Below are 27,179 nucleotides of genomic sequence, written 5' to 3' on the forward strand. Positions count from 1 at the left end.
CCTTTGGGTGTTTTTGAATGTTTCTAAATAAAATGTAGAAAAAATAAATATTTGAACTACCCAGTTCCTTTTTTCATATTTGTTTTTCATTAAATTTGCAAAGGTGAGATATAGAGATGCTTGGCAGTATATTAATATAATGATCTGTATATGAATATTGATATCAATTTGGATACTTTCAGTATTCACAGTACAAAGGGACACTTTAATTGTATATAATTAAAAGAACATTACATATGTTATCAAGAATGCCTGTTTATGTTTCCCTCACATCTATGACATTATATAGGATTTGTAATTAAATACAGACAGTATTCTGTAATGTAACCAAATTTGAGAAGTCCACTCCACATCTGAACTAATAAAATATTTAGCTGTCTAATTCCTAGATATCATTGTTTTTTTGTGATGCTCACCCTCGTTCCGTTCTTGCACAGACTCCAATATTGACTCCCTTTTTGTGGATTTAATTATGCCCTTGTGAATTTTCACTTGCTCCCTACAGCATTCCTTTGGTTGGGGCTTTTGAAGGACGTACCAGAGACTATTTTTTCGCTCAAGCTCTGTGGAGCTGGAACATGCTCACCACTGGAGAACAGAAATTCTCAATTGGACCGATGTTCGGCTTTGCTTAAGCCCCTCCTGAGCACCGACTTGACTCAGCAGTGATTCTGGTCATTATTCTACTCCAGCCGGAATTTTCTTTTGTGTCCCTGAAGCATAGCGTTCATGGTTCACAGTTGGGATTAGCGTTTTCAGGATGTTGGACAGCATGACAGCCTGCCCATGCTAATGCAGAGCATGGCAGCAGACAGTGATGCTCCAGCTGATCAGAATCTTTCTTTGCCTGTGGAGTTGACAAAGTGTGTCCCGCAGAAGAGGAAGTTTTAATGAAGATATTTATATATTACGGCAATTAGGTGTCTGAAAAAGTTGCGACCTTACTTTAGATCTACGGCATTATGATTATGCTTGGCGACACTGTGATTTACATATTCATATTTATCAGCGCATTCATAATGTAATGTTTTGGTTAGAGATAGACTGTCTGAATTTAAACAAGGTGATCTTGTGCTGAGAGTGTTAATTTTTTATCAGCTTTTTATATAGGAATAATTACACAAGAACTTAATTACATTTAATTAATTTCTCAGCTAATCAAGATAAGTCTGTAGATTTGGTATCACCCTCTTGTTTTCTACAAATGAAGACAGAAGGCACTGTTTTTGATTGAGCACTGTGCACCATGCACGGGTCTCGTTTGCTAGTGTGAGGTCAAAGGCGTCCTCAGGATTTACGTAACTAAATAAAACAAGGAACACTGTTTAATGACGTTTCTAACTGTCTAATATCATTAAAGATCGGTTGATTGAAATAAATTACGTACAAGGAATCTCCTCTCTTTAATAAATAAATATGATTAATAGAATATAATATTCCCATTGCTATGTTATTTCTGTGCATCTCAGTGTTCAGCAGTGACTGAGCACGCTCCATGGAGCTGTTTCTCTCTCTGGCTTTTAGCCGTGACACCAAGCTAGGGTACGACTGTCCGGTGTGAGTGGCTCTTATGTGGCATCTCACGTGTCATTCTGTGACCCCTTTTATGTTCAGTACTAGTGGACATCTGCTGCAATACTTGTTTTCGGTCCATCACTGGCTACATTGTTCGCTTTGGGTGCTCGCGCAATGCCACCTCTATTTCTGTACCCATGCAGAGATATTTGGAACACTTTCTTTGTCGCGGTCTGGTTGTGTAAGCTATCTTCTAGCTTTATAAGGGCATGGTAATGATGCGATGAGCTGGATCCGGTGTGGCTCACCAGGAACATATAGTGGATTTTGTGGCGCGATCAGTGAATGTATGCATCTAAAATTGGAGGGATGGTATGGGTGACAGAAATCGGATAAGGGGAGAGGACCATCATATTTAATGGAACGTAGAGGAACACAGAGGAAGAAAGAATATCATGTTTGTATTTAGCAGATCGATTCACAGATGTTGGTTTGAAGTGTATGTTTGGCTTTCTTGGCTCTGTGCTTTGAAAATCGTTGCCAAAATGGACTGTGATTTTGGAATGTTATATAATGCGAGCTTTGCCTCGCTTAATATGCAGAGCTACACAATTCTCTCGACTGCAATTGAGGGTTTTATTTTTATTTAAACTCCCCAGTTTGATTTTGGTTGTTTAGTGCAAAAGCGCAGCTTCCCCGGATATTAGCATCGCGGGATTCTGTAAGATGCGTCCCTAACAAACTAGCCTCATTAGCCACGAAAAGCAGCTCCGGTTAATTAAAATAATTCCCCGTTAACACAGCTGCTTTGGTCAGCCAAATTAAACAGAGGGAGTGTGCTGCCGTCTGCTCCTTGCTCTGCGAACGCCGTTGCGCAGTCTTCAGATTGCGCCTAATTAGCTCAATGAGAGGAATATTTTAATAGCAATTAATGAGCTTCGGGACCATGCGGGTTCCAATTTAAGAGCGCTATCTTTGTAGGAGAGTGGCGGTGAATCCCGAAAAACTGTCGTGCTGAGGCGACAAAATGGACACTGGACATTTTTGTCCCTTGTAAATAGGCGACATGGCTGAAGAATATTGGTTTTGGGTGATGCTTCGTGCACCTGCTTGCAAACACCCCTCCACGCCCCTACTCGTGTATAAGTTTAAGTCGATAATCTTTTTTTTTTTTTCTTTTTTTTTTCTATTTCTCCACCCCATTTGGAGAATGGGGCAGTGGTGGCCTAGCAGTTAAGGAAGCGGCCCCGTAATCAGAAGGTTGCCAGTTCGAATCCCGATCTGTCAAGGTGCCACTGAGGTGCCACTGAGCAAAGCACCGTCCCCACACACTGCTCCCCGGGCGCCTGTCATGGCTGCCCACTGCTCACTCAGGGTGATGGGTTAAATGCAGAGGACAAATTTCACTGTGTGCACCGTGTGCTGTGCTGCTGTGTATCACGTGACAATCACTTCACGTTACTTTACTCATTTACCAATTTTGATAAAGTTCAGCCCAGTTCTGCAGAGATCTTTGACAGATGGTTGGTGTCCGGAGTTCTGTCACATCTATCACCAGCCGCCCTGACATCAGAGTGACATGGAGTGAGACACCTGTGCATTCTGGGTAGCTGAAATCTTTCACACTGTTTCATCACATGAGGAGCAGTGCTGCCGACAGGCGTCTTCTGCTGCTACATCAAAGTGTGAGGTGCTGCGCTTGCCATGTAACACTCGAGAGAGACAGGCAGGAGGAGAGGGGGAGGCAGTGTGGGCAGAGGAGCGGAGGAGGACTATGCCGATGATGATGATGATGATGACGAGGAGGAGGTGGAGGGAAAATGGAGAGGGAAAAATGGAAATGCGGCCAATTGCGTCTTCGCTCTGAGGAGCAGATTGTTGTCAGGGCTGGGACTCTGCGTTGGGTAAACATTGAAATAAAAAGCCCAATTAGTCCAGAGCAAAGACAACTTAATTTGTCACGTGACGTTTATTTTCTGTGCAACGCTGCCACTGACGCTTAATGATGGGCCGTTGTGCTAAATTGACTTGGCTTTTTTGCCAGGAAACTTTGCCTGGAGCATCTCAGAGTTTAATTCAGACTCCCCCAGTCCTGTATGCTGCTCAACATTACACGCCAGTCAAGTTTAAAGTGAAATCAATACCTTTTGTCCTTGATTGCTGTCATAGCATTGCTTTGTGCCTGTCAGGGGAATTAGTTGAGTTTAATTGCCAGAAGGCTGAAGCTTGGGGGCCTTCCGTCATTGCCTTAGTGGTGCAACAGCTTGAGTCATATTGTGAAGCGTGACTGCTGACACCTCTTATGTTACACACGCTGGAGTTAGTCAATTCCGTCTGTTTTTGAAGTGCCGCTCATCCGGTGCGTAGGGTGGGAGGCGATAGTACACTACGGAAAGGATGTCAGACTGGGCAGACCAGTCCGGTGACACAGGGTGGACGCTGGTATGTGGAGGTGTTTTATAGACCACGCTCTGACTACAACGCAGTCGTTGGGCCATTTATGGAATCAGACAAATTGATCTTAATTCAATTGATTTAAATTAATCTTTTGCAATTTATTGGATCCTCTTGTTTTCCGAACAACCATGAACCCCACTCAGTTCGTCGTTGGTGTGGAAATAGATACAGCCTTAAAATAAAATATCAGATGTACATTTCAACGTTTTTTTTTTTTGTCTCTTAATGTATTTGTTTTTATTAATGTGTATGTATTCTGCAGTCCGCTATGCTGTAAAGTTTTAAAAACCTTTGTACATTTTTAGGAGCTTTTTAGGCTCTGTGGTAATTACAAAGTCTGAGTTCAAATTAATGTTTAAAATTCGATGTTACACATAATCATAGCTAAAACAAAATTATTTCTATACATTTTCAAGCATTACTTTTATTGGACTTTTTGATCCTGTTTTTCTTCTTTATTCAGCAATAAGCTCTAAAAATAACATTGACCTTCAATTTATGCATCAAGATGAAGACACATCAAGGGCTCAGGGGCATTCTTAGAGAACCTCTGAATCCCGGTAGGCCTTTTTTCACCAGGTCTCTTTATGGACTGATTTACAGGCAGTGCCTGACTAGATTCTCAGCTCTGGTTGTAGAGGTATGCCTACGTCTATGCTTATGCCACGGACAGCAAATTCTACATATTGACCATATTTGACAAAACAATTCAAGAGCCAAGGATATGTGAACTCGCATCTCTCCAACATGGGGCAGAGAGCTTCTTCCATTCTTCAGAGAGAGAGTGAGAGAGTACCTTCTTCCCAGCTAGAATTGCCCTGGACCTAAATTAACATTTCAAGTGAAAAAGGTTTTGATGTTTTTGTGGTAATTATTCTCCTTATTTTTCTCTTTTCCCCGAGCAGCTGCAGTTCCATGCAGGCCTGGCATCCAGCCTTCTGAACCAGCAGTCACTCAAGCGCTCGGCCAATCAGATGGGAGCTTCTGCAAAGAGAAGACCTAAAGTCCAGCCGAGTACTCTGGTCCTGCCACCACAGTAAGCGCAAAAAAATTTTTCCCCCAGTACAATCACTGCACTGAGAAAAGTATAGACCAGTCATATTTATTTATTTATTTATTTATTTATTTATTTATTTATTTGCCCCATCCCCATCACCCATTCTCTAGTGGCTCTAGGGAGACCTTGCATAAGGTGACAGGGGAGAATCATGCATTGCCTTTTGTGGGTTCAAGGTGGTTTTTGGGCTGTGTGCTGTGATAAGAGGAGTGGAGAAGGGTTTGGACTCCTGAGTGCGTGAGCAGGTCTGAAGGTAGATGAAAGGGTCTGAAGAAGTCACAGGAGAGGGGTCCCCAGCTGGCAGAGCAGGCCATTCCTGCTGGAGCCATTTGTGTAGTGCTTTTGTCCAAGAGGGCCTTCATCAGCATGCCATTCAATTTACCTAGTATGTTTTCTGTTTGTTTTTATTTATTTATTTGTTCTTATGCGGTCCTAAAAGTCATTTGAATAATGTATTTTTTATGTTGTATACAGATTTGATCCTTTATAAAAATGTATTAAAGATGTATCATTCCACCTCAGAAAAGGCACAATTCAACATTCATGTCCAGGTTGAGTAAATGTAAACATCTGATTACAACTGAAAATGAACATACGTTAGTCATGTTCTAGTTTAGTCAAGGTTTTTACCTTGTACGGCTCATTATTGCAGGCCTGATGCATTCAAAGCCTGAAGGAAGTGCTAATCAAACAGTAATCGAATTGTTAAAATATTTTTAGGACAGATATAAAGGTTTTGAAAATGGCATCCAGTTTCATTTTTCACTCTGGCAATATGTCAACAAAAGAAAAAAGCCTCCCAAAATGTCAGATTTACTAGTTTTGGTGGCATTTTACCAATATTTCCCCCAGGCATTGTGGATGCCTTTGGCCCAAGAGCAGGGCAGCCGTTGCTCAGCCGACACATCCAAAGATTGACAGAAAAATATCAATAATGGTAACAGTAAAGCACAGGTTGTCATGGTAAATCTTCACGAGAGGCTTGAGTGTGACCATTTTCTCGCTGGCGCTTTGGGGCTCACTAATGGCCCTGCGCAGTGCCACAGCAGGCCGCCAGCGGCCCGGGTGAAGATCGGAGCAAGGTGAAGGAGCTGCTGGCTTCTCTGTCAGACGTCATTGTCCTGATGAATTTGCCATTTCTAAAAAGAGCCGGCGCATGAATTATGCAGCACAACCTCCATGCTAGGTAGCTTAGGCATTTTTTTCCCCTTCCATCTCTCTCCGCCCCGCATTCCCCCCTTGCATTGCCAGCTGTTTTTTTTTTTTTTTTTGCCGTACCTTAAAATGCTGAAGCAGGGAAATTAAAACCTTAATGAAAGGTGGTTCCAAAATGTTGAGCCAGGACCTGAATGTAATGACTTTATACTCCGAAGCGCAACAAGAGATCAAATGCAGTAATCGTAGCACTAAGTGGCCAATCTCTGATGATGTTACACACTGAATGAAGTTCAACTTTAAGAGACAGCCATCCTCAACTAATCTTTGATTGTGTCTGAAGCTCAAATCCCTATGAAAAAAGGCCTCTTATTTGTTGAAACTGCCGTTGTGCTTCGTGTCTTTCTGTTTTTTTTTTTTTCCCCTGGTCGTGTCTAAGCTGGTGAGCCAAGGCATGTGTTTTTGGCAGGAGCTATGGACCACGACCAATACAGAAGTTCACAGAATGCAGCGAGTATGAAAGAGGCTTCCAGAACCAGGAAGATACAAGCCAGCAATGGCAAGAGAGCTCTCCTCCTCTCTTGTTTTTTGAGCAATGTATTTAGTTCTCCATGTGATCAGAGAGGTGTGCGCTTAGCACTGGTGGCGTTTATACATATGCGTGGTGATTAATCCTCTAAATGGATTCATACTGAATTTAGTCAGCTAATCTGGTCCATAATGACTCAAATTGCATTCAAACAACAGCAATGTGGAGGGCAACTGCAACTGCAAGGCAGTCGTGGCCTACTGGGAAAGGAAACAGACCCATTATCAGAAGGTTGCCGGTTCAAATTCCGAGCAGTACCGTGCTCCCTGGGTGCCTTTCATGGCTTCCCGCTGCTCACCAAGGGTGATGGTTAAATGCAGAGGACACATTTCAGTGTGTGCACCATGTGCTGTGCTGTGTTTCACAATGACAATCACTTCACTTTCACCTCAATTCACCGTAATGGTAAATAAAGTCAAGTTCCTTGTCAGGACAGTGAATCAGGGTGACCGATTATGAGCGCTTTAGACATGCACAACCTTCTCAGAGATGATGGACATATGAAGGTGTGGTGTGGTATCTTGCACCAAGTGGTCAGTAGTAGATCCCATGAGTTGTGAGGTAATGCCTCCATGGATGTCTATTTCCAGCACATTCTACAGATACTTGATACTTTTGCAGTGTTTGAGGGCGCATTATCCCACTGAAAGTGGACACCACCATGAGCTAATATCTTTTCTATGAATGGGTGTGCTTGGTCACCAACAATGTTTATGCAGGTGTAACATCCACATGAAGACATCAGACATCATTGACCAGAGCATCACACTACGTCCACAGATAGCTAACCTAACCCTTCCTAATCCAGTGATCCAAAAAAGAATATGAGATTGATCAGACCAGGCCACCTTGTCCCATTCCTGTGTGTATTTTGACACCTTTCTAGATGAACAAGATATTTTTAGCTACTGTCGTTCTTCTATTGGATTAGACAACGCAGAACAGCCTTTGCTCCCCACATGCATCAGTGAGCTTTGACCACCCAAGACCTTGTTACCGTTCACAGACTTTCTTCCTTAGACCACTTGTGTTAGGTCCTGACCACTGCAGACAATGAGCATCCCACAAGAGCAACCATCATTCTTGTCTTAAGTCATTTATAGCACCTCAGGATTTAGAACCCATGGTGTTTCCTGCCGCAGAGCCAATCACTGTGGAACATTGTTATAAGCTTTGTTAAAAGTCTTTTTATGCTTTTTATATCAATTGCAGAAGGCTTTTTTGCTTTTATATTGGTTTTAGTGGTCCCCTAATACTGTATCTGAAGTCTCATTCCAAAATTCAGTCGTGGCGCAGAATTACAACTACTTTGAGCCAGTCCCTCAATGAGATTTCCCCAGGATGCGCCATTGCGGCGTCTGTAGCTTTAAATGCCAAGGAGGAGAGCGGCCCATAGAAGCTTAGCCAGCATTCACAGAAATTACTTAATCAACTAACTGAACTAAAAATGCTTTGAACTTTTGGAAGCCATGACGGTTGGCGGAGTTACTTTTTAGGGGAGGATTAAGAATTCTCTGGGCGTACAAAAGCATGAGAAATGGCAGGTAACGTTTCCCCTTATGACGACATAAGGGGACAAATTCCAGATCCGACTAGCGAAGGCCAGAATGGCCAAAGCACTCTTTACACCTGTTGCCATTTCTAGCCAGTGCAGGATGTAAGACAGGCTAGGGGAACTCGCGATAATGTTAAGTAATCTCACAAAGTGAAATTTTCATGTCAGGAGACTTTAAAGGTTGCTTCAAAAACTTTAACAAATGAAGAGATTTTTCTGAAGCAGCTAGTTTTACTTCACCCTTGAAAATCTGTATGCTGTGCTTATGCAGAAAAGGGTATCCTCCGTGTGATGGAGCAGGAAAGTCACAAAGGAAACTGTCAACTACCCAAGGTCACCTTAGTGTGAAGCATGATGGGATTTGTTGTCAGATGGCCCGTGATTGGGCTTTCGCATTGTTGGAGGAAACCCCCAGGACGTGGACTGCTGTCCTTGTGGGATCGATTTGGAGTGGCGTTGTCAGGTCTGTCTTGCCCATTCCCATCATCAGAGAATCTGGGCATCTCTTACAACAGAGAGAGAGAGAAGGAACAAACGTATCGGATCTGCCCAGCCGCCCTCCCTCCTGTCCCATCCTCTTTTCTCTAGGCATTTCAGAAAGAGATACAATCTACTCATTGCTGCACATCATAATTGAATAAATGTTGTCACCACACAAACAAAAATTGCTCATTTTAACAAATGTTGCTCATTTTGTTAATTTTTTTTTTATCATATCTGCTTTCGGTAACCCATGATATAGTTTTATTGCTTATGTATTATGTACATGTATTATTTACTGAATATTGTAGCTTTCGCTGTACAGTACATAAGAAGAATATATAGAATACTTTAGCAATTGAGTTTATTTCCATCAACTTCTGAATGGTGCTTTCTTTTGCATCAAGGAAAAAAAGAAGGGATCAATTACAATGTGCATATTTGCACAAATAACAAGAACGTCTGGTCAAGGGGTGTCCTCTTTCAGTGCTGCAATGCGGCACGGTACGCTTGAGCCGTATGAAAATTTCATTCATGGGAGATCCCTGATTAGACTGTACAGAGAGGGAGATGGCCCTTGTATATCAGCATTCATCTCACTGCTCCATGCAGGCTCTAGCAAAGGACTATTTGATCATTTTGTAGCATCAATCATGCTGTGGAGTTTTAAAAAAACGGAAAGAAAGAGAAGGAAAAAACGTTAAAACACTAAACAACGAAAATATGTCAGAAAGCTTTCTTGTAAATGTCATTCCTTGTACCTCTTTTTGTTTGTTTTGGCCCATTTATTTATGTACGTCTCATTTTATCTAATTTCAGTAAAGGATGTTTTCACAGTTCGGACTGTTCAACCATTTCTCTTGTTCAAACGCCTGCTTTTCATCATCTGGATGGCTAATGATGATCATTTTAAGCATTCAAGACACATTTCTCGGTGGATTCTTAAACTGCGTTACAGAACCTCCCCTATGTCTACTGTTCCTCAGAGCATTCATTAACTTTGCATTTCAATTACAAGGTTGATAGAAAAGGCCTTAATGACTTGTATAACCAGACGGTTTCGGTTATGGAACTGGCTTTTTAATCGAGCTTCCATAGTATGCCTATGTATATGTATAAAACCAGGTCCCAATTTTCCCAATATATTTATAAGTGTTCCTTTTAATATTCCCATTGAAGGTTTAGCTATCATTGAAGGGATGTGTATAGAACTGCACAGTAGTAACTGAAATGACCAATTATGTCATGTACAAAAATTAATAAATTGACTTAAAATGAGTAGTGTTTTTTTGGAAAGTGAATGGATTGTCGTTGTGGTACACTGCAGCACAACACACGTTGACACAATGAAATGTGTCCTCTGCTTTTAACCATCACCCTTTACCATCACCCTTTAACCATCAGCCATTACAGGTGTGTGGGGACGTTGCTTTTCTCAGTGGCACCTTGGCGGTTCGGGATTCAAACCGGCAACCTTCCGATTACGGGGTCCACGTCCTTATCCTCTAGGCCACCACTGCCCTTTTCATTAGTCGTCAGACATTTATGTCTCTTAATTGTATGTTTCTTAGTGCTAACGAGAAACTAAAATGGAGATAATGGTTGTGGGGCTTTTATGTAATCTGGTTGTGGGCCTTGTATGTAATTATTTTTATGGATGGCCATTTTTATTCTAGTCGTCCTCTGACCGTTTTAAACAAATGTAAATGGCTTTTGCTTTTCATTGCGCCTCTTGTCAAAGTTATTTTTGGCCTCCACCCCCCTCCTTCTTTTCTATACTCATCTATGTGAAGGGATAATTTGATCTCACACTTACAGCCAGACTCGTTTTACAGGCTCACTTATGTCCCATATCATAAAAGCTCCTCCTCTGCTGATTTTTCTAGCATATGGTGGCAGTGGAGGGATTATGAGAATTGAGTGAGTGAGGATGTGGAGGGAAGGCAAGTTTATTCCACCCAGGCCTGCTGCTGCTGCTGTTTACCTTCCCTCTCAAGTCAAAACCCATCCTCGTGTCCTGTGCGGATTCTGAGGATCTACATGGTAACAAGCAATTAAAAATATGTTAATTGTGTGGCCCATGGTGGGCCTCAGGGAGGTGTAACTACCATGAAAACTCTGGGCATGAACGCAGATTTTTGAGTTAAAAGCGTTATTTGTGTGTGTGTGTGTGTGTGTGTGTGTGTGTGTGTGTGTGTGTGTGTATAACAGGCATGATGTTCTTTTCATCACATATGCAATTGTAACTATAAAGCAAAAATAAATATGTACATAATAATGATTGCTATAATTTACAATTATAGTATTTATCAGACACCTTTATCCAGAGTGAATTACAATCAGTAGTTACAGGGACAATGACCCTCAGGGGACATTCAGGATTAAGTGTCTTGCTCGGGGACAAAATGGTAGTAAGTGGGCTTTGAACCTGTGACTTTGTGATCGTCTGGTTCTTACCCACTAGGCTACTACCACCCACCAACATCTCCGCAGGAGCAGTCCTCTATGATGCAGTTTGTGATAAAAAATTACAAAGCAAAACGATATTACATCAAGCCGTACCCCTCTGTTTGCAAATAATGGTAATTTCTGTTTGAGTGTTCTTATTTTACTCACTTAGCAGACTGAAATTGAAATAATGTTTTATTAACAAATGGGAGGGGCACCCGACTTTAATAAAGTGTACTGTACAAGAAGACAAACTGAAGTATGTTTGCTAATGTGACATGGCTCCAGTTTTCTGAGCTGACATTGCCATAGTCAAGAAACATGTCATCTTGTCTACACAAATTAACAAAGCAAAGTAAATTGAATATAAGTTTTGTTGTGTGGGGCTAGAGCTTGTACAGTAGAAGAGCACGATTGTGAACACCCATGCTTAAGAATAGTAATTTTAGTGTTTTTCCTTTTTTTTTTTTTTTTTTTTTTTTTTTTTTAAATATATCCCCCTCCATGGTGTGGGTGTTTTGTGAAAATGTGCATATGTGTCCACACATGCAGGCCTGTTTTGGTGTATGTGTGAGCACGTGTGTTGGTGCTAGTGGGTGGTGTGCGTCCAGCCAGTATCGTGCGATTCCCAGATTATTCTTTAACTTTTGTTTGACTTTGATTAACTAATTTTTCCCTCGGCCTGCTTCACGTTTTTAAATAATTTTTTCCTCTGTTGATGCCCAGTGGCTAAAGAGATTTTCATTAAACTCCTGATTAGCATAACACGACATAGCTGGACCTGCAGATCTGGTCTGGTCTGTTCTTTCTGCTGATAGCAGTGGGCTGTTTGAGGCTTTTCAGGGTGAGGACCCTGTGCCAAGCGTTATTGATGTTTGGGAGAAGTTTGAGGGCAGGGAAGACACGACCTAACTGGGGCTTAGCTATTCTGATCACAGCTCTTCACTTCTTTTTCCCCCAGCATAAAAATTTCAGTCTCATATTACTGTCTTTCTCACAGTCTACAGACCTCCTGCAAATTAGCAAAAAAGTATGTAATCAAAATCTTAAAACCCCCATCATTTATACTAAAGTATTGAAGACTCAAAGAGACAATTCTAGTAAGGTCTAGTAAGGTGAGGTGTGTGTGTGTGTGTGTGTTTTGCCCTTCATGTGTACATTAAATCCATAACTGGATGACAACGCCCTATTTGTTTTGAGTCACCAGTATTCAAACTATCAAATAAATCAAGAAAATTCTTTGTTGACATTAAGTGACTTGCAAAAAAGAACGAAGGTGCGTCAATAGTATTGAGCTTTAGCAGCAGTGATGCCCCCATCACCTTGTCCTTAATGAAAAACCATTGACTTTGTATTGACCCTTGGACGGGGACTCTTGTTACTTTTCATCTTAAATTGATATATCAGCAGCATCAAAGGTGGCTAATGCTCCCCTTCATCTTCCAGGTATGTGGATGACGTAATATCGAGAATTGGCCGAATGTTTCCGGAAATGACTATAGAACTCTTCCGGCCCAATGGGACTTCTGCTGTACTTCTGGTAAGCGTCCAAGAACACACACATCACCTTAGTGTATTTGAGGTAAAACTTTGCTTATGAATTGTTAAAGAAAATATGATATTCCCAATCCCAAATTATATTTATTGTATTTGCATGACTTGTGTGTGAAATATAACAATGTTATATATTTTTCTTCAACCTTGGCCCATCTGGCTTCTTACAAGGTTCATGCCAGTGTTTTGTTGGTTTTGTATCATTCTTTGTAGCTAATACCATTTGGAGTTGTGGTTGAAGGACGTTGTTTTTGCCTGATCTCCCACTCTTGAACCAAAAAGTAGTTTTAGGGTTGTGCTGGAAGGACATGGCTGCGGTCAGAGTGAGGGTCAGTGGAAACTGCAGGCAGATGAGCCCCACCTCTCCGATCCTTCATTACGTTGAGTCAACACCGGGAACCTGTAAATTGATATACCTGCGGCAGCGCCGAGGTGGTTTTCCCTTCAATTAATGTTTCTCAGCAGTGCTGCCCCCGTCAGTGGGGCACGCCGAACTTCCTGCGACAGAGAGAGAGGCACGCCGCATCTCAAATTAACGTCCAAATCGAGCTTGCCTGCACGATGAGATGACCCTTATCTCAAGTGCTAGAGTTACTTGCATAGAAGTGCACAGGCCAAAAGCGCTGGCAGACCACGACGGTGGCGCAAAAGGAAGGGAGGAGGGAGGAAGTGGTGGGCTGGTGGGCGGGGTGGCTGCTGGCGGCGACACCGGGAAGATTACACTTGCTCCTTCCCCAGCAGTGGGAGTTCACTGGTTCACACCCGCAGGGCACTGACTTCCAGATGGCCCGGTTGGCAGGCTGGCACATTCCTTTACCACGGGCCAGGGTCCAGCAACCCCCCCTTCCTCCCCAAAATGCCACCTGATGGCCATGGACCTCTTGTAAACGACTCCTTTCTATAGGATCTCTGGTCCCAAATGCCATGTTGGCAGTGACAAGACCTTCATAGACGTTCATACCACAATGGAAAATTCATAAATGACGTCTTCGCTCAATTCGCTGCATTGGCCGTGGACAAAAGGGGCACAAAAGTAACACTTCCCTGAATAATCAGGTCCATGCGGTGGCTCCTCTGGAGGGGATTGTGATTTGTGTAGCCTCACGTGGCAGATTTGTACACTTTTCTACACATCACACCTCAAGAGTAACATCTCAAGACGTACGATGTGACATCTTGCAAAGAGTTTTTTTTTTTTTTTTGTCTCCCTCTCTTTCCCCATGTGCGTCTCAAGTATGGACTAGAGACGCGGTGGCTCCTCGTTTAATTGCCTCTAATGAGAAGTGAGGCGCATCGTCTGTGCTCTGTCGTCCTCCGTAAATAGCTGTATGTAAACAGCTTCGGCGCAGCGAGCCGCTTGCCATTAATTGGGGCGGAAGATTGAGGTCAGAGGAGAAGACCGGTGCACGACGCCCCTCCAGCGGCGGAGTCTGACTAACGACCCCGCTCCGCTGTAATTAGGGGCCGCTAATTAGCATGGTGGATGCCTTCTTCTCAGCCCCTGCTACGCACCCCACCCAAACCTGCACCTTTTTTCCCCTCCTCTTTCTTTCTTCCTTCCTTCCTTCCTTCCTCGCTCTGCTTTCCATACGTCTCCACCGTCGGGAGTGTGGCTGTGTTTGGGTGATGTTGCGCGTTTCATGCTATTATTAGCATTCAGGAGTCTGCGTGGAATCTCGGAAGGTACTTTTGCTGCCTCGCGCGGAGTTTGTCTCAGTGGGCCGGTGGTCTCGCCCCGACTCGTCTTTAATGGAATGCAATGTTGATGTTTTGTGGCAAGACTGACCCGCCGTTTTCTTGGTGCACCTTTTGAAGCTCTTCTCAAGGACATTTTTTTTTCCTCATAAATCCCTCCACCCCGTTTGCCCCCCCGGTGTCAGCCCGTCCCGTTGTCATGCGCGGAGGCTGCCGGCTTTTCGTTGTCACCTCTGAGCGATGTAGTGGGTTGTTCAGCGCTGTCATATTAATTGAATTTTAAAGTGACCTTGTGCCAGTATTGATCTGAATTTAGAAAACGTTTTTTGCCCACCCCTCAAGGTCGCCACGGCAGCAAGGGGAACCTCGGGGGTGGAGAGATGTGCGAGTGTTGACTGAGTGTTCTGGAATAACCTGGGAGGGTTGGATTGTGCTGAGGAAGACAGAACACACAGGTGCTGAGGTCAGACCAGGGCACCTGAAGGGAGGACACACACACACACTTTTATGCATGTGTACAAGGGCGTGTTTTGACTTAGTATGTGCAAGAATCAGTTTGTGCTTTTGGAAGGCCATCTTAATTTTCTGCTTCAGTTTTGCACATCACACTGCCTGCAATGACATACAGCTGATGCTTCTCACTATGAATGCCCTTCCTGACTTCTAACTATCTTCTCTTTTGCCATGTCATATGTCAATTTTAAGCTAAAAGTGTGTACATGTGGCTGTCACTAAGCACAAAATACGAGGGATTGTATTTTGAGAACAGTGCCACAAACTCTACAAACTAGGCAATTAAAGTTCTTTATTTTTTATTTCTCAGCATTTCAATGGATTTAGATTCTTGTTTGGACCCTATAGAGGACAGGAATAGGTGGAGTCTGGGAGAGGGGTGATGTTCATGTAATTACACATGTTGGGTCATATGGGCTGGAGATGGTTCAGAAGTGGTGAGTGGATGATGGGGGAAAATTTCACTTTGTGGGATTATTTAACATTATTACGAGGTCCCGTAGCCTGTCTATGGTCCTGCAGTGACTAGAAATTGCGATAGCTGTAAAGAGTGCTTTGGTCAATCTGCTTCGCCATTCAGAGAGCGGCAACTCATTCTGCGAATGCCCACACAACTTCTACTCCCGGCCCCGCCTCTCTCCTCCTCATTAGCATTTAAAGCTAAAAATGTAATGTCACCAAAATGTAATTCTGCACCATGGCAAAATTTTAGCAAGAGACTTCAGTTGCAATATTACACTAAGACCTATATACAAACAAACAAAAAAAATCATGTCAGGGGACCTCTAAAGTTGGAATTTTGTACAGAAATCAGAATCTATCGGGTTTTGGTCAGGACCATTTCCCCTATTCAGCCACTCAGCGGCTGCAGGGAAAGGCTGCACAAGTCGCCTAAGGACCCTTAATGATTTTTCTGTTGCCAAAAAGTTGAATGTTGACATGACCGCTGTTGCAGACAAAAGGTTTTTATATGAAGTAACATTGAGTGGAACTTTAAAAGGAGTTTCTCTTATAATTTCAGGCCTGAGTAGATAAGCGCAAATACAAAAGCAAAACTGATCCCATAACATAAACTGATCCCATCAGCAGCACACAGCTAATAATCTCAGCTTGTACCTTCCAAACTAAACAGTTCTGGAGCAACGCTGATAGCCACATCAGAAAGGCGATTTGACTTGGATCCACTTTTGTTCGATTTATAATAAAATCCCGGAGGATAGGGAGGTTTGCACAGCCGCTTTCCCTCAGCAGAATTCATGTGCTTCGCCGTGTCCCTTGCCTGTCTGGTTTCTGTTGGGCAAGAAAAACGACGTCAGATCCAATCGCACTTGTTGCTTGGAAACAAGTTTTTCTTTATTTCATAATTTTCTTTCCCTTTTTTTTTTTTTTTTATCACGACTTTTTTTTTTTCCCTTTCGCTCCCTTTTCTCTTTGGCACTGCCCACTCGGTCTCTAAATAAAAAAAGCACCATCTGCGTGTGCGGCGCCGCCGCCGTGGCCGGAAGTGCACTTTCGCTCTCCTAATTAACCGCACCAGGACGCCCCGAAGTTTAGTTGCCTCTGAAGTGAACTTTCCTTTTTCTTCCCTTTTCCACGGGTAGGTGCCGCTGGCACCCCGCCAGCGGGAGAGGAAGCAGAAAGCCTCCCTAGAATAGCTGTTGACGTTCATAATTGGAAGTGCGTGCGTTGGGCCGCACGGGGTTATTGTTTGTTCTCTTTGCTTGTGTTCTGAGGCTGGGCGGGTCGCGGTGCTGATGTGTTTCATTGTGCAGCGCACCTCTTAACAGTGCGTGGAAAATGCTACCGGACTATCAGGACTCTTTGAGGATTGAGTGGCCTTGTTAGGGGCCTTAATGCAAATTTTTGATATTTCTTTTGAGATGAAGCCTTTTAGTTTCAGTTTAACTGAGATATTCTTATCAAAAAGAACTTTTCTTCTGTGTGGCGCGTTGTGCACATTTACGTTATTTTCAAATGCAGACCCGAGGAAGCTGAGGTGCTCTAACTCGCGAGCAACGCGCTTGTGGTGTGTCTGTGTTGTGCCTGCATCTGGACGCCCCAGTAGTGCAGAGAGTGGGAATCTGCTTTGACTAGTGGTTCATCATCAGACTGTTTATAACCAACGTTTCATAATCCTTTTTTTTTTTTTTTTTTTTTTTTTTTTTTTTTTTTTTTTTTTTTTTTTTATAACTAGTACTTCTAGTCTGAGTACTCTGTCCTAGTTTTAAGAATTCATTTTGATTAATTCATTGCAAAATGTATTAATTAGTTACAATATTAATCGTAACCCAGATTCCATATTAATTTACAGTAGAGCTACTTGTAGCTTTGCTTTAGCTGGTTGATACTCAAGCTATTGTAAAAACATATATAACTCACACACACACATATCTGTATGAGTATCTTCAGAATGTGTGTCAGTTTGTTGCGTGCTGCTCCCGGGCTTTTGTCTTGCTCATTTCTCCTGGCTGACATTTTTTGAGCCTGAAACAGATGGTTTGTATTTTTGGCCATCCATCCATCTCTCCATTCGTTTCTTCATATTGTAGCCTCCACACAACCCACAATTAATTATTTATTAATTTACAGCTGATCTTTTGATGCCAAAAGGGGAAAGCGCCCCTACCTACTAATGCAAGCTCCCATATGCTAGGGGGCAGTTATCTGCTACAGCACTGACATGAGCAAATCTGCTTTTGGATTTCACGCATCTATCAGTGATTGATGCATGAGGGGTGCATGGCATCATATCTCAGCTCTGCCCGTCCAGAGCCAGCAGCGCAGCCTTTTAGTGCCGGTTGTGTGCTCCCGTCTCGAGGTTGGATGATGAAGAGAGCAGGGGACACCGCTCGGCTGTTATTTAATGAATGGCTCATTAGTGGGTGTTTAGTGCGTTTCTCTGGTTAGAAAAGACAGCTGGCGAATCTCCCAGGTCATTTGTGTGGAGTTTTTAACTCTCAGATGTGTGTTCTTAATGTCTTTTTCACATTTAATTTATTTTGAGTTATGTAATTTTAGTGCCTATAGATTTTAATGCTCAGCACATTCTTGGGGAGAAGACACTTTCGTCCTGAATACAGATTGCATCACTGCACCGTGCAAGGCTGAGCTCACCCTCTAATTTGATCCACTGGATCTTTGCATGTGTTATTTAAAGTTTTTAAATCAGTTCCCTGCAATGAAAAAAGAAAAAAACAAGTTTGAAGAGGTCTGTCTATTTATCTGTGCATCGATCCTTCTGTCTCTTCATTAGTTTTCATTCAGCAAGCACGGACTCACTTGATCTTTACCCTCATAAAAACCGAGCTGGTTTTGCAATAACCTGCCCGATTGCTCATGGAGATGGGCACATAATCCACATTCTCAAAATACTTTTTTGTTTTTTTTGCAAACTAATAAATTTTAAAATGTTTAAAATGTATTAGTTTAGAAATTATTATGTGATTATGCAGGTTTTTTTTTTTTTTTTATCATAAAATTTGGTTTACGTATGAGTGCGTATCCATTCTTTATATTTTTATGTTGAATTTCATTTACTTTTTATGGAAAAACATTTACTTTTATGTTTCATGACACACACACAAAGACACACACTGTGTAATAGGATCCAAAGTGGGCTTTTGTTTGTCAGGCCTGTAGCCCTTTAACACCAGTGTGTGTCCAGGTCTCCGGCCCTATCCCGCCACGGGGCAGAGCCGGGGGGGCCTTACCTCCATTAAAAGCCTGTCGGCAGTAATGGATTCCGGCTCAGAGCACCTGTCTCCAGCTGCTGCGTGGCGAGGCGAGCTTCTGACAGTCAGGAAATTTAATAAGCAAATGCTAAAGGAGGGGAAAAGCGTGTTGCTGAGACGCACTCATGAAATATGAATGGAGATTGCCGCCCCACCCAACCCCCACCCGTTCCTTCGCCTACTTTTTTGACATGTCTCATAATGTCAGAGCATTTCTAATCCCTCCCCAACCCACCACCTCTTGCCTGTCGGACCAGATTGTACCAGGATTGTCCGGGGTTCTGGTGTTTGGGGAGTTCAGATTCAAATTCTCTTTGCAAAATGGCCCTAAAAAGCCCTTTGTACGTGCTGGGAAAATATCGTCATCAAAAACAATGATTTATTTGTACCGTGTCCTGTCTGGTTGGCGAATGAGAATTTTACATTCGGGCTTGGAAATACCACAAAATAATTTCACAGATTTTTATAAAAAGTGTTTTATTTCAACCTGGTCTGCCTATTGTTGGTGTCGTTGGCTAGTTTAAGGTCAAAGGTGTCCTTAGGATTTACATGGATAAATAGATTAAACAAGAAAGAGCTGCTTCAGAAGCAATTTTGTTAACTGCCAGAATATTATCTTTAATTCAATTTTCATGAACAGATATTAAAAGGGGCGGAGCCAAACGATTGACAGCTGTCATGCATACTACTTCTCATTCTGGATTATTTAAACACATGCATAATCATAATCCCTTGTTTATCTATTTATCTTATTAATTTATGGAAGGGCTGAGGACCCTTGACCTTACACAAAGTACAATGACCTTAGTTCCCTTTGTGTTTTCTGCAGTGTATGCACAGTCATTTACAAGCATTACCAGTTTCACCAGTATCAGTTGTTTAACCATTTTACACTCATCCCCCCCAGAGATGGAGGAATCTGTGACAGTAGAGATGTTTATTTTTCCATCCCTTTCATGTTTCCCTTGAAAAGTGCTCAGAAATCACCCCTCCAATTACCAGCCTCGGAAGGGCTTCATGATGGCAGCTCTTTCAGGCGTCATCTTCATCTGGAGAACAGGCACTTTCCCACACACCGCTACAAATAATTCCCCCATTAATGGATTTATTCATTTATGCACGGTGCTTTTTTTTTTCTGTCACCGGGCCTTTTTTGTTTATTTTTTCCTCCTTCTGACTGCAACAGAATCAATCAGCTGTAATCATTTTGAAGCGGTTTTACTGCGCCGTTACATTGAGGCATTAAATGAGCTCGTAAAAAAACATTGCAGCACTGATACGGTTTGATTCCCCACGAGAAACTGGCCTAAATCTGAGGAGACGCATTTGATTGGCTGGGACTTGTGCATCCCGCAAGTTGGGTCCTCTGTGCATGAAGACTGCAACTTGTTGACTGAATATGCTAATCTAATCCTTTTTTTTGTTTTTGTGAATTTCCCATTTGCGTTGCATTGTGAACCTCTTCCACTGTAGTATTTGCTTATTGTTGTTTTTTTTATATATATAATATGTGTACTCTTAATGCTTCAGGATACAGTGAAGAACTGTTTTTTGGCAGCTATTTACAATGTCAAGTTCAGCTGAATGCGGTTCTAACTTCTTTTTTTTTTTTTTCTTTTTTTTATGCCTTCAAATGAGGCCCACCTTGTTGGTTCTGCTGACCTTTATCAGAGTTGTCCTTTTGTCCTCTTCAAAATATCAGACCATGGAGAAAGCCCTCTTTCTTTTTTATGTCTCTACTCCCATCCTAAAAAGAAAACCCGAAAGAAGAGGTGCCCGGAAGGGGGCTGATGTCTCCTCCGCCAACCACTTGCTGAGCAGCCATATAAATAATTCACAGAGTGGAGCAACGTCGTTAAGTGTGGCCGAACAGCTTTGACAAATAAAAAGCAGGGGACCTTATGGATCTCTCTGTCTGCTCGTTCTGCTTTTGTCTCTCTATCTCTCTCAGGCTCGCCTAACAAAAGTATTTGAGAAGTCTGTGATGGCTTCTTGCCCTGTAATAGACCCAGCTTTAAGCTGGACTCCCAGGCTCGTCTGCCACTGAGTGATCAAGGTGAAGGTGTATCTTATTTTTTTATTTGTACAAGATCGCTGAAATGCATCCCAAGGTCGGCGCAGGTTTGCATAGAGAGGTAATGTATTCTGGAGGAGTGGGAAACTATTTTACAAGTCATGGGCCGCTCCTGAAATCCTGGACGTTGTGGAGGATCTGGGCCGTCGGGTCTGGAATTTGTGTTTTTAATGTTAATTGAAGTGGAAATACAGCGGAGGCAGAATTTCAAAGAGATGTCAAATATCATCACAGGTTCCTCCGAATATCCCTAAAAGAGCCTGTAAAGTCAGGAAGTGAGGGCCGAACCTCGCCAACGGCCGCCGCCTTGCTGCGCTAACTGCCCTTCCCTTGTCTTTCTGTTCAGGTGACCCTGGGGAAGGTCCTGAAAGCCATTGTTGTCATGCGGAGCCTGTTTATCGACCGCACCATAGTGCGAGGTTTCCACGAGGATGTGTACTCCGAGGATGGCAAGGTAACACTCCCACCTGGAGGCGGAGGCTTTGTGGTTGGCCGCCGACATCCGTCCTCTGCGGAGGTTCGGCACGTAATGAGACATCTCACCTCGGGAGTCGTGCTAGACGGCGCCGGACTCATCATTACTGTTGCACTTTTCGTGATTGTACCCCGCAATGACAAAAGGCACAGTGGTCACTCTCGTTTTCTCCCATTTCCAGAGACAAAAAAGAAGCGCATTGTTCTTTAATGACTTCTGCCCACCCCCTGCAGCTGTTCGCGCTATTTGGTTCGCGCTATGTTTTTTTTTTTTTCTGCTCCAGAACATTCTGTGTAACCCGCCCCATTTGTTTTGGCAGTGCCTGACACATTTTCCCCCTCTTGCCCCTTTGCTGGCGATATCCAGCACTTTCAACTGACACCAGGGTCACGGAAGCCCATCAAAGACACGGCAACGCTTGATCGCCGTTAATTATGGCTGTGAATGTGAAACTTCAGAACTTCCTGCCAGGACAATGCAGCAGCCACGCAGCGGCAATTAACCTCCGTGGCATGAGATTACTGTAAACTGGGCTGGGCGATTTACATGTATGGCATGCAGCAGACACTCTTATCCAGAGCGAGGGTTAAAACTCTTTTACTTAAGTATATATAAAAAAAGAGTATGCCTGCGGTATTTGTACTATATGATCATGAACACAAGTTGACGTAGTTGACCTTATCCAATTTTGCTAATAAATGCATCTTCCTTCTAATAAACAGAAGCAATAAAAAAATTTACACTTACAGCATTCAGCAGATGCCCGTGTCCAGTGCATCAGTGTTTGGTATCCATTTAAATAGTAAATGTCATAAGAAATTTAAGTTAACAAAATCACACATTGTTATTAGTCCTTTACATTATCGGCTATTTCTATGTGTGTGCAATGATATAATCTGGGGTTTAGGATATACAAGTTACAATTTTTTTAGTAAAATCCTGTATTGGCTCCTGTGCTGTGTGGTACGCGTGATGATACACAATATGATGATAATCACAGTATGAAATTGCAATATGATATACGATGTTATTCTGTCAGTCATGTGTATGTCAAGTCCAGTTTATAGAAGAAAAAAAAACATATCCAGCCCTCTGGGGGATGGAGGGGGTTGTTTTCAACAGTCGACCTTGATGGGGTGAACATCAGCAGCAGCGGCAGCCTCAGAACCGGGTCGTGTATCGAATGAGTGTCCGCCCTTGCCCCCTTTACCCCCTTTAGGCTCCTGGATCATATTCACACCGCATCTCGTTGCATTAGCATATGTGAGAAGCTCAGCAGAGGCAGGCAGAGCTTCATAGCAGAGAGGGGGGGGGGAAGATGAGGAAAACTACACTATCAAAGTGGGGGCTTCAAAGGCTATCTCAGGCATCTCTTGGGTAATTTGCGATCCTGCATTCTTTTGACTTCAAAGGGCCGCTGTGTGTCAGAGTGGGCTGGGGGACAGAGGGGGGATCGAATCTGATTTCTCTAATAAATGCTGACACCGGGCCTGTTTGATATTAGATTCAGGGAACATTTTGATTTGTTATCGCCTTTGAGACCGTTCGGACGACCTTCACTTGCCTGCCGGATCGGTGCAACGTTTTGAAGTCATACCGTGCAAGACCGGTGTCACCCTGATGAGCTCATAATGAAATTACTTAAATCTCAGGTAGGACCCAGAGCCCCAAACCGTAGAGCCGCAATCATAACCTCGGGCCATTTCCTATATATGTTGTGAAATGCATCATATTTGACCAAACTCCGCTGTACCAGTTCCATGTCACCAGAAGAGTTTTCTGACAGCAGCAAGCTCAGAAAGACCTTTATTTGTCACGTACATATTAACAAACACATGCACATATAACATGAGGTGAAATTATCTCCCTGGTATCTCCAAGGATTATTTAATAAGCAAGCAACCAATAATAATATAATGCATTCAAACAAGGCACAAAGGTATATTTTTTAATATTAAGTGGCATATCTAAGGTGCAAATATAGAGCAACAGGTTAAAAGCAGAATAAACAGTATTAACAAGACTATTGAAAAGTATACGCTAGCAATTAGGTGTTAAGTAAATTAATACACTTCACAGTTCGTGCCATTGATTCATTAACACATGCAATAACTATGGAAACCTTTAAAAAAAAAAACTAGAATAAAACAAACCAGAACAATGCAACAAGAGCCAACCCATCAGACAGCCAATAGAAAATTAGTTTCCAGTGCCATTAAGCACACCAGGGGACATTTCCTATGTCATTACGGTCATTGCCTCTCTTTTCAGTAATAGTGACTAAAAGGAAAGAATGTGCTTAAGGGAGGATGTCTGGAGTTCGGCAAACCTGTGGCTCTTTGCTTGCTTCTGTGTTTTCTGTGCCATTGTCCTACAACAACAACAAGGCATTGTAGACATGAAAGCAAGATTTAAGAGAGGTTGATTATAGCGATTTGGTCTACCACATCTTACCACAACCCCAGGAGGAAAACTGTCTGCTGGAGAAAGATGTCGGATGTCTGTAGTCCTGCCAGATGCGTTTTGACAGTGAGAGTTGCTTCTTGTTGGCAGTATGTATGTAATAGAAACAGCATGTGATAACTAAGGACCTACCTTTCAGTTTGTTAACTGGTTATTGTTAACACAGTGAATATTGCAAGTTGCATTTATTAACAAAATAATGTTTTATGGTGTCTAAATTAATCAAATGCTTTTTTTCTTTTTTTTTCTCTACAGCTGGATATCTGGTCCAAATCCAACTATCAGGTGTTTCAGAAGGTAAGACTATGAACCCCTCTTCAACCAACAGCTGAGGCTCGAATCCCAACTGGGTTTCTCCTACCTTGTTTAGCACCACCATCTCTTCATTGAAACAGTGAAATCTCTCTCAACCATTTGATGAGGCCATCAGCAGTTCTTCCTATATTGAGGATGGAAATTATTTCAGAGGTTGAGACCAAAGTTTTTCCCTCACCCTACGACATTGGTTTTACATTTACAGCATATAGCAGACGCCCTTATCCAGAGCGACTTGCAATCAGTTGTCACAGGGACAGTCCCCCTGGAGACACTCAGGGTTAATTGTCTTGCTCAGGGACACAATGGTAGTAAGTGGGGTTTGAACCTGTGACTTTGTGGTGAGTGCCTAACCCACTAGGCTACTACCAACCATTGAGGTGTGTCCGTTAGGGGAACTGGGCGATTGAAATTGTGAAAAAATAGGGTAAACAGCTGACGAACCTCTGTGTTGGGAACATCACGTGACCCCTCCCTGCCTCCCGTAAGGTCGTTTTTAATTATCTCTGTTCTTCCTGTCTCTTCTTGGTGGCACCTGTTGCTCTCCCCCCCATCACCCTTCCAGTGTTTTTGTACCGGGGAGAGTCTGCGCCATATTTTGATTCGCCTTTGTCTGCCTTGTTTCTGTACTGCCACACACATCTGGTCTCGGGGACAACATGTATCCCTTTCACCTCTTCTTCAATCACACCCACCCTCAAAAAATTAAAAACGTGAAAAAATATCTCATTAAGATAGCATTATTGCCTGGCAATCCATTGGCAGATGGAACTGCACCATAACAGCACCTTTAAAAAGCCAGGAAATACGAAGGAAATACAGGGGGAGGGGATAGAAGCAGCGATTGTGTTTCAAGTGAAACCTCACATCTGCATTGACTGATCAAAGTCAAACGTGTTTGTTTCTTTTCTTTTTTTCTTTTTTTCTTCCCCCCCACCCCCCTCCCCCCTCCATCACTGTGATCACTAACTCAAACACCAGCCGCGTGGAAGGAGGGGCTGCCTCCCCTGCTCAGCTTCCCCTCCCATCTGTCACTTCTCTGCAGTCCTGTTACGAGATAAAATGTCACCCAGTGGGCCTGTTGAGTTTACATTTCTCCTGTCATCAGTTGTTAGGAGTTGTTTTGGGACTCCATGGTTGTATGATATGTATATTGTACTGTGCAAAAGTTTTAGGAAGAAAACGGTTTGCTTTCAAAAATGAAAGTGTTAATAGTTTAAATGCTCATAATAATGAACAGAAGAGACCTCAAAATATTTGGTATTACCACTCTTCTTTTAGGTTCAACTGGATACAGTTTCAACTCCATTGGTAGGTTTTTCCCAAGCATCTTGGAAGACCAACCACAGTTATTACAGACAGTCAATGGTTCTGTACCTTTACTTCCAGAATGTCTTGTTGTTTAGTTCTTAAAGGTCCCCTATCATGAAAATCTTACTTTGTGAGATTATTTAACATTAATACAAGTTGCCGAAGTCTGTCTATAGTCCTGCTGTGGTGATGGGTGTTTTTTTTGCCAGCTCAGACAGTAGAATCTGGAATTTGTCTCCTTATATCATCATAAGGGGAAAGGTTACCTCCCATTTCTCATACTTATCCCGTCCAGAGAATTTCCCACATCTCCCCTAAAAAAAGTAACTTTAGTAAAGAAACCTTTAATGACATGGGGGTTGTTCTGCTGCAAAATAAAATTATACGCCTACCACATGGTATTGCATTGTAGATTAGTATCTGCCTGTGTTTCTCACCAGTGAGGACATCATTAATCGTGACTCCAACTCCAAGCTTGCATGGAACCTCTTCACTGTTGTATCATCTGGGAAAGACCTTGCTGATGCAGAATAACCACTTGTGTCTTGTTGCTGTGTTATCCTTTGAGTTGAAATACAATATTTTTTCCGTCTGTAGACTTTTACTTTTTAGATTATTAATTAGTTTGCACAGTTGTGAGAGACCAACTCCCTGTTCTTATGGCAGATCTCTAGATATTAAGAAAGTGAATTGTTCTGACACAGAGATTTGAACTTGGTATCAATCATTGGATATCTCCACAAATCCTCTGTTCTTGAAGCACCAGGGCTGGTTACCTGAATATTATCTGAATGACATGAAACCAGACATGGCTAGCATGGGCTTTGCTTATCATTGTGGGAAAAGTGCATTGTTCCATATTTGGTTGTGTTGACTGAACCATGGAGAAAATTAAGTTGTTTACCGATAGCTTAATATATATATATATCCTGTCTTATATATAGTGATACAAATCAGCCTTAAGTGAAGGGAAAGTGTTTTTGTCATTGCACACTGCAGCACAGCACACAACAAAATGTCTCCCCTGCATTTAACCCATCACCCTTAGTAAGCAGTGGACAGCCATGAAAGACACCCGGGAAGCAGTGTGTGGGGACGGTACCTTGATCAAGGTGACCTCAGTTGCGCATTGGCAGTTGGGGATTTGAACCCGCAACCCTTTGGTTACGAGTCCACTTCCTCACCCGCTAGGCCACCATACTATAGGTATATGAACAGTTGAGTCTACATTTGATGTAATCTCACACTCTCACTCTCTCTGATTCTCTCGCCAGGTGACCGACCATGCCACCACAGCTTTGCTGCACTACCAGCTGCCACAGATGCCAGATGTTGTGGTGCGATCCTTCATGGTGCGTATTTATGGTCCACTTCTTCACATCCAGAAGCCATTGTCCACTTAACCTGGCGTTTGTTGTTGCCTGTACTAAAAAAAAATTTTTTTTTAATGTTTTAATGTTTTCTGCATGTTTACACAGTGGATAATGATCCCAACATAAATCATTTCAAAACTTTTCCTGCATTTAATGTCATGTATATATTTCCTAATTACCAGGACTTTTGCTTTGTCCCCATTTAACATGTAGCCACCTAATAAAATACTGAAAGGTCAGGACCTCTTAAAAAGGTGATTGGCTAAGGCGTGACCCTTTAGAAAACTGGTGCATGAAGTGCAGCTGCCTGCTCAACATTTTGCAGGAAGCCTCCCTCTCCGGGGGTCGAATAAATCTCTGCTCCTCTGCAGGAAGTTTCCATCACCTCAATCACTGCGTTTCTGCTGACAAAGTGGGGA

The 27,179-nt window shown here is 42.6% G+C and overlaps 1 protein-coding gene across 1 annotated transcript in view; it reads left to right on the forward strand.

The window, feature by feature from the left end:
- Positions 1–27,179, forward strand: part of med27 (mediator complex subunit 27) — a 46,018-nt gene that overhangs the window by 16,767 nt on the left and 2,072 nt on the right. The window contains exons 3-7 of the mRNA XM_028996024.1: positions 4,878–5,008; positions 12,703–12,796; positions 21,170–21,277; positions 24,017–24,058; positions 26,662–26,739. Coding sequence (XP_028851857.1) covers positions 4,878–5,008; positions 12,703–12,796; positions 21,170–21,277; positions 24,017–24,058; positions 26,662–26,739 — 453 coding nt within the window. The remainder of the gene's footprint in view (positions 1–4,877; positions 5,009–12,702; positions 12,797–21,169; positions 21,278–24,016; positions 24,059–26,661; positions 26,740–27,179) is intronic.

This window comes from Denticeps clupeoides, chromosome 11, assembly GCF_900700375.1.
Source record: "Denticeps clupeoides chromosome 11, fDenClu1.1, whole genome shotgun sequence".
NCBI classification, from domain to species: Eukaryota; Metazoa; Chordata; class Actinopteri; order Clupeiformes; family Denticipitidae; genus Denticeps; species Denticeps clupeoides.